Source organism: Cynara cardunculus, assembly GCF_001531365.2.
Source record: "Cynara cardunculus var. scolymus isolate 2C chromosome LG 5, CcrdV1, whole genome shotgun sequence".
Taxonomy (NCBI): domain Eukaryota; kingdom Viridiplantae; phylum Streptophyta; class Magnoliopsida; order Asterales; family Asteraceae; genus Cynara; species Cynara cardunculus.
In genome coordinates, this window is record NC_037532.1 from 33,119,442 (window position 1) to 33,127,696 (window position 8,255).

Below are 8,255 nucleotides of genomic sequence, written 5' to 3' on the forward strand. Positions count from 1 at the left end.
TAATTATCGAGTTCCAACAAAATAAATAATTATTATATTTATAAAAAAATTATATTATTAAACCAATTATAAATTACTTCGTTATTGTACATAAATTAAATTATAAAAAAATTGAATTAAGAAATTACACAAAAAATAAGGAATTTCAAGTAGTTAATTTGATACTAATATCGATATATTTTTGTCAAATTTTTATGATATCTTCAAACATATATTTTGTTCAAAAATAAAAACATCATCTCTTTCTCAAAATCACATAAAGTCATATTATAACATCGACTGAGATAAAGAATAAAATGAAATATTAAAATCATGATGTATCTCGCTGCATTGCGCGAGTACGCTTCTAGTTATATTATAAAACATTTGACAAAAACTCTTAAAAATTATTTTTTATGCATGAAGTACTGTCTATTAATGTATATTACTTAAAATTCAAGATTATAAGTAAAGTTTGCGTAAGTACAACTTATTAAAGTTCTTCGTGTAACTAACTGCAGATAAACATAATCAAATATAAGATAAACATTCATTTTTAGATATAGAATATCTAAAATATAATTAAGATAATCATTAAGTTATGACAAAATGCTTAATTATTATCTTTATAAAACATTATATTAAACCAAAAATAAATTACTTTATTACTAAATCTAAATTAAATTATAATAAAAATATTGAATTAAAAAATTACACAAAAAAATGAGAACTAATAATAGTTAATTTGTGATTAATATCGATATATTTTTTTGAAATTTTTATGACATCTTCAAATTTATATTCAACATTATTGTTTTTTCAAAACCACATAAAACCATATTATATCGATAGAGATATAAAAAATAAAAACTAAATACTAAAATTAAGATATATTTTGTTGCATTGCATGAGTACCCTTCTAGTCATTAATAAAAATAATATATCTCTACGCTAAATATCATGAAAATATAAGAAGTGAATGTTCATACGTGAATCATTAAAAAAAATTTATTTGAAAATATATATATATATATATGAATCGAAGTTATAAATTATTTATATGGATTTAAATATGCACCTTCAAATATTTTTTTTTTCAATAATTCAGAGACTTAACTCTTCTAGTTGTATATATGAAGTTGATATTCATAATTAATTTTTTTTAAGGGTTGGTTGTGAATAAATGACTTCATAAATGCAAGTAGAAAAGCTCTCATTAGAAACTTCCATGAAGAGATGAACTTTGAATTACCTTCTAGAAGTGCTTCAGAAACTTCCTCTTGTGTTACATTCAATGCTCTCAACAGTATGGCTATGTTCTGTGACTTCTTAGGATCCAAAACTCTGTTTTCCTGGATCGCCGGAGGTATGCCCGATTTACGACCATCGTCTTTCTTTCCCGAACCACCGGAATCGCATCCAAAAAGAGACTCCATTATATCTTCATTCAATCTACAACAACAATGAAAATTACATATCATAAACGGCAAAATGCAACGAAGTTTCAAAATTTTCGATTTTTGATGTGTAATTTGCTGATCGTGTAACAATCTACAATGTGAATATCAAGTTCAACGTCTGATTCGCTCAACTCTTTTATAAACATCTCGTAAACGGGTATCCACGTCATCAAATGGTACAATATCAACAAATGAAAATGCAGTATTTATACAGTGTTGTTTCATATGTGAAATATTCAACATTTTTTTTTTCACGCACAAATATATACTTACTGAAAGGAGCTTGATTTAAGCTGGTCCCAAACTGTAGCTCTGTCGGAGGTTGCTCGGACTTTGTCCCAATGAAGTGGCTTCAGCTTCGGTTTCGATCCATCCAAATCGTCGGATTCAACGCCATCGTTGTTTCCTTCCTGAAAAGACATACTTTTCACAATTTTAGGAATTACTTTTGGAGTAGGATTCATTGATTGGGAAGAAGACGTTGAGACAGTCTTCATCGGAGAAACTCCCGACTTTTCCGGTGGCGTTAATGGCGGTGGCGGTGGTGGTGGAACTGGGATTTTGGGTTTCTGTTGAAAATGGTTGTTCACGGAATGTAAACGGGTCATATCAGCTCCAGGTGGCGGTGCTGCAAATTTCGCTCTTCTGTGGCCGTTTGTGATTGATAGAAGTGGTGGTGGGGGTGGCGGTGGCTGTGCCGCCGGAGGTAGTTTTTCCGACGATGGTGATGTATGTTTTGTATCTGGGGAAGAAGAAACCGAAAGTCTGGATCTTGGTGAAGTTCTTTTCGAATTCAGGAGAGGACTGGTTGATCGGAAAACGCTTGAATTTTTATCTTTTTTATTGCTCCGGTGACTCTGTTTCAAACTCGGAACAGAATACCCATCGTCGGTGCTGGCACTGGATCCCTGTGGAGTGTAAAAATCTTGGATTTCTTCTTCATCGGAAGAAGACATGGCCGGCGGCGAAGTGGTGGTTGGTGGTGGCGGAGGTTTAGTCAACCGTGGAAGTGGCTGCAATTCTGGACTCGGCCGATACCGGTCGGATCTTTTAATCGAGTTTAATTTATTATAAGGCGATCCGTTTAATCCTCCATTGGTTGTTTCGCTTGTTGATCTTGATGGCTCCACCGTCCCTATATACAAAAAAGTCGCCGGCGGCATGTTTCTTGATATTTCTTCATTACTTCTCGGCAAACTATTTCCTCCGGCGAGCTTTCGCGATTCACTTTGCTGCTTTAATTTATGCTTATAAATAAAGAAAGCTAACGCCGACAACATTCCTAGAGTCACAATTCCGACAGAAATCGCAACTGCGATCTTCTTGGCAGGTTTGTTGGCCGGTTGTGGGGCAATCGGGTGTGTCACGGCCGTGTCATTTGCCGTCACTCCTGCCACCACCGCCTGCGGCGGTGGTGGTGGCTGCAACGCTTGATCTGGGGTTTGTCCATTTGGGTTTTCGTGAAAGAAGGGATGGTCAGACTTGGTGGGTGTTGGTGGTGGTGGCGGCGGCTGTTCTGGCCCTGAAGGCGGTGTTGGACCCGCCGGAAACAATGGCTGGTGCAGAATTCTTCTCTGAAAGATGGCTTTACTCGTAGAATCTTGAAATTCTTTGGCTCTAACCAATATAAAGAAAGAAAAGATGAGCACAAAGCTCAAGATATGAGCTTTCATGGCGTTTCTTCAATGGCTTCCTTCACCAAATTCATATTCTCTGCCTTCCAAAGACCTGCAACTTCTGTGTGTGTTATTAGAGAGAGAGAAAGAGGAAGCTTCTTTAGTATACAAGCTTTAGATGCTGTGTTTTTTTGGTTTAATTTATTGGAATAAATAAAAAATGGGTTCAATCGTGTTTTTGTTGTATAAAAAGAGGGAGATTTGCACTCAGAATCTTTCATTCTTTATTTCGTGTAGGATGGAAAATGGAGGATGATGGTGATGGTGGTGATGATGATGATGACCACCATGCACTACCATGTTACCAAGAGGACCATTAATTTTGTTAATATTCTTTTATTAAAAACGATTATTTGAATAAATTTAATTATTAATTTATATTTGATTATTTATGACTTTTGGGGAAGAGGGCATATTCTAGTACTATCCTACTTCATTTATCATGGGAATGCAAGTGTCTTTGTTCAATTGTCCTAGTACAAAGAATGCACCAACCAGTTTGGTTGTGGTTTCAAAGCTTTTGTCGAACAAAAAGATGGTATCTGATTGGTTTGAGTTTAATTTCAAAGATCAAAAAATATCAAGAAGTCTCAGGTTTAAATCCAAAAATGAATAAAAATCCTCTTGTAGCCACATAGGTTCAAATGTGATGACTTCGAGCTATTTACAAAGCAAGTGGTTGTCCTTAGATTAGTTGGCTCACATAACGAGTTGGATATCCAGGTTAAACCAAAAAAAGTTTTTGTCATAATTTACGATGTCTTTATGTCATCTGTGATTGTATAGATAATTAATTGGTGTGTGTAAGCTGTCTTGAATATCATGGTCACTCCTAAAAAAGATGGACCCATAAATCGGCTTTAAAATTAACGATTTGTATTAAATTAGTGTTTAAGCTTAACTCGAAAGAAAATGGAGTTAAAAGGGTCGAGCAGAATCTCTCTCCTTGTTAATGCAAGAAATCAAACCAACAAATCTTTAACGTTTTAGCAAAAAATTACTACAGATTTACATTTTATATTCAAACGATGCTTTCAGTTAAAATAAAAAAGCTTAAATCAGCTTCTACCTCCAATTCACGCATGTACATCAACTACTGCTCAAGACACAGAATTCATAATGACCATAATACTCATAAAATGATGACGCTTTGAAAGAGAGCATAAATCAATTTTGTGAACAAAAACACGATCTTTATAAAATCTTATTTTATATAAAATAATAATGATAACAAATTATTAGAAATATTTGTGGAAGAAAAGTAAGTAAACGTTAAGAATGGAGTGTGCCTTTTTTTTCAATGTTTTACCACCGTTTTTGTGTTTTGTGGGACAAGTCCACGTCATTTGGGCATCTCCTTTTTTGCTTTTTATTTTATTTCAATTTCTCGATGTACGTAATTTTGTTACGTTCAGATGTTATTATCGTTTGAAACTGACGGGTTTTTGTCGTTTTATATATAAATTGAACCGTATCAGATATCATTTTACGTGTATTTTATACGTAACATGTGAGATGTCGTTATGTGGAGAGATAATAAAAAGCATGATTACATTGAATTTAATACCTAAAAAGCGAAAGTGTGATGAGTTGAAGGTATTGCGTAAAGGTTTCTAAATACAAATGGAATAATTATGTTTTAGTAATATTTAAGCATACACGTCATAATTCGTATTAATCATTAGTGTCTTTTTCAATCATTAAATGCTATTTAATGATTTTATATAATAAAAAAAACTTAAATAAAATACGTAATAACTGACTGATATAGCTTTATGGCATTGAAAATGAATATGGGTTTAAGGAAGCTGCATTCACAATGAAGAAAAGGAACATGAAAATTGGAACAAACCTTTCTTTCGATTGCATCTATTTTATTAGGAATTGATGATCTTTTAATAATACGATATGTGTATAGAAATTAATATCTTTTTATGGTGCCCTGCTGGCTCAAAGGGAAATGTTTGTTCAAAAAGCCGTTGGTGACGGGTTCTAGTCCAGGCCCCTTCATACGCCTGCAATTGGGCGAGTATTAGATAGGCATGGCAACGGGGCAGGGATGGGGCGGGTTTTGTAATCCTCGACCCCAGTTTGAAGTAGCATCCCCCGGCCCCGGTCCCCGGCGGGTACAAAGATTAACATCCTGTCCCCGGTCAAACCCCATAAATAATATCATTTAATTTGATTCTATCGGGGATCTCCGGTCCCGGGACACGTTGTCTAATATTCGTCCTGTCCAAATACTCTGGCTCTTCGATTAAAAGAGACATAACTGGTTTATTTTCGAGCTTAGGTCAAGAAGTTTTTTTATTTTCCAGTTATGTCTCTTTTAATTTTTTAATTAATTTTTCAACGTGTCATTTAATATCATTGTACATTCTCATGTAATTTAGCAATTAGTTTTTACCAAACATGAATAGTTTATCAACAAACAGTTAATTTATTAATCAACAGTTACTTTTTCAGCTAACATAGAGAATCAACCAGTCTGTCATACATGAACTTAAAGTTCAATTTTAGAAAATTGTGTATATTTTAGAACGTACTTCTGAAAATACACAAGTTTCGTTTACGTAACGTTAAAATCAAATTTTTTGAACTTTAAATCTTTAAATATGTATTATATGTTTTGAAATTATATTATCTAAAATAGAAACCGAATAAAAATTATGTTCTTTTATACAATTTGTTGTTCTTATTATATGATAAATATGATTAAGACAAAGACCTTCTTTTGACAACTCATTAAATTGTGATAACCTTGAAAACTAGTGTATCATATGCTATTTCATATGGGTTTTTCATCTAAGATTATGATTTAGAATACCGATTAGCATATTTGTTTCATAATGTGTTTATTTCACATTTATTTGCTTCACAATATGAATTTTTTTAGCACGTTTGTGAAACAAAAGTTACTTATAAAAAGTTTCATATTGTGAACCGCATATGAAGCAAACACATCATGAAACAAATATGTTTATTCATACAATAAACGTTAGCTTTAGATGAGGAAAAATCATGTGAAACAATATCTTAAGATAAAAATTCTCATGATTATCATAATATATTGAGTTATGAAATAATTAAGTACCAGTTAAGATATATATTCAATTATTTATTAAATTAAACTAGAAAGGTACTCGCACAATGCAACGAGATAAATCTCGATTTTAATGTTTATTTTTTATTCTTTGTCTCTCTCGATATAATACGATTTTATGTGGTTTTGAGAAAACGGTAATGTTTTTATTTTTAAATAAAATATAAAATTGAAGATAGTATAAAAATTTGAAAAGAAAATAGATCAATATTAGTATCAAATTAACTAATAGTTTTTTTTGGTATAACTTCTTTTAATTCAATTTTTTTTATTATAATTTAATTTAGATTTAATGACAAAGTAATTTATTTTTGGTTTAATAATATAATTTTTTACAAAGATAATAATTAAACATTCTGTTAGAACTCAATAATTATCCTAATTATATTTTAGATTTTTTATACTTTAAAATGAGATGTTTATCCTCTATTTGATTATGTTTATCCGCAGTTAGTTACACAAATTCATACATAGAGCTTTAATAAGTTGTAATTACACAAAATTACTTGTAATCTTAAATTTTAAGTAATATGCATCAATAAACAGTACTTCATGAATAAAAATAGTTTTTAAGAGTTTTTATCAATTGATTTATAATATAGTATAGATATTATTTGATGATCAAACAAAATTTATGTACGTTATCTTTTACATATTATGGTTTTATTAAATATTATATAATCATGTTCGACATTTTAATCCAATCTTAATGATATCTGATAGAAATAAATATACATTTTTCAAATATCAAAACACGTCCTTTTATTTTATTTTAAATATTACATAATCAATAAAAAAAAATAAACTATAAATTTGGTCCCTATAATTTATCAAAAATAAAATTTTTCGTCCCTATAGTTTTGAAATTACAAAATTCTCATCAAATTTGCAAAAATGTCTAAATTTGATCCCTTCCCCTAAGCCTCTCACGACCGTTGATAATTTTGTTAAATAAAGGGTAATTTTTCTTTTTATTAATTTTTTGTTATTTATTTAATCAAAAACCACAGGGACCAGATAATAAAATCAATTTTGATGGTTATATAAAAAAGACAAAAGATCGACAATAGGACGAAAAAACTTCTTATTTGACGGAATTTTTTAACGGCCGTTAGAGAAATAGACTGTATTCAGACATTTTTACAAACCACGATAACTATCTTATAATTTTGAAACTATAGGGACAAAAAGTGTTATTTTGAGAAACTAGAAGGACCAAGGTTATAGTTCACTCTTAATAATATTAACATTAAATAAAGTGGATTTAAATATTGAAAAAAGTTGTTTATTCTTTAATCATTGGCCCCCCTTTATTCATTTTTGTTGTTAATTTGTAAATGCAAGTAGATATAAATTAATGGAATATATTAATACTTTTTTAAGAAGTGCACGTATTAGCATGTGTTAGATAATAATGGTGGTTTTCAATCCCATCGACGTACTCGCATAATGCAGCGAGATACATCGTGATTTTAATATTTCATTTTATTCTTTATCTCAGTCGATATTATAATATGGCTTTATGTGATTTTGAGAAATCGATGATGTTTTAATTTTGGAATAAAATATATGTTTGAAGATATCATAAAAATTTGACAAAAATATATCGATATTAGTATCAAATTAACTATTTGAAATTCATCATTTTTTTGTGTAATTTTTTAATTCAATTTTTTTATAATTTAATTTATGTACAATAACGAAGTAATTTATATTTGGTTTAATAATATAATTTTTTATAATTAATAATATAATTTTTTTATAAAGATAATAATTATTTAATTTGTTGGAACTCGATAATTATTCTAATTATATTTTAGATTTTTTATATTTTAACATGAGATGTCCATCCTCTATTTGATTATGTTTATCCGCAGTTATTTATACGAATTCAAACATCGAGCTTTAATAAGTTGTATTTATGCATAATTACTTGTAATCTTTAATTTTAAGTAATATGCATCAATATACAGTATTTTATGCATAACAAAAATATATCGATATTCGTATCAAATTAACTATTTAAAATTCCTATTT

General features: G+C 30.1%; 1 protein-coding gene across 1 annotated transcript in view; it reads right to left on the bottom strand.

Moving 5' to 3' along the window:
- LOC112512025 (formin-like protein 6) overlaps positions 1-3,282 on the bottom strand; it is an 8,687-nt gene extending 5,405 nt beyond the window's left edge. The window contains exons 1-2 of the mRNA XM_025117809.1: positions 1,713-3,282; positions 1,232-1,431 (exon numbers count right to left, since the gene is read on the bottom strand). Coding sequence (XP_024973577.1) covers positions 1,232-1,431; positions 1,713-3,112 — 1,600 coding nt within the window. The 5' untranslated portion in view covers positions 3,113-3,282. The remainder of the gene's footprint in view (positions 1-1,231; positions 1,432-1,712) is intronic.
- Between the last annotated feature and the right edge of the window lie 4,973 nt (positions 3,283-8,255).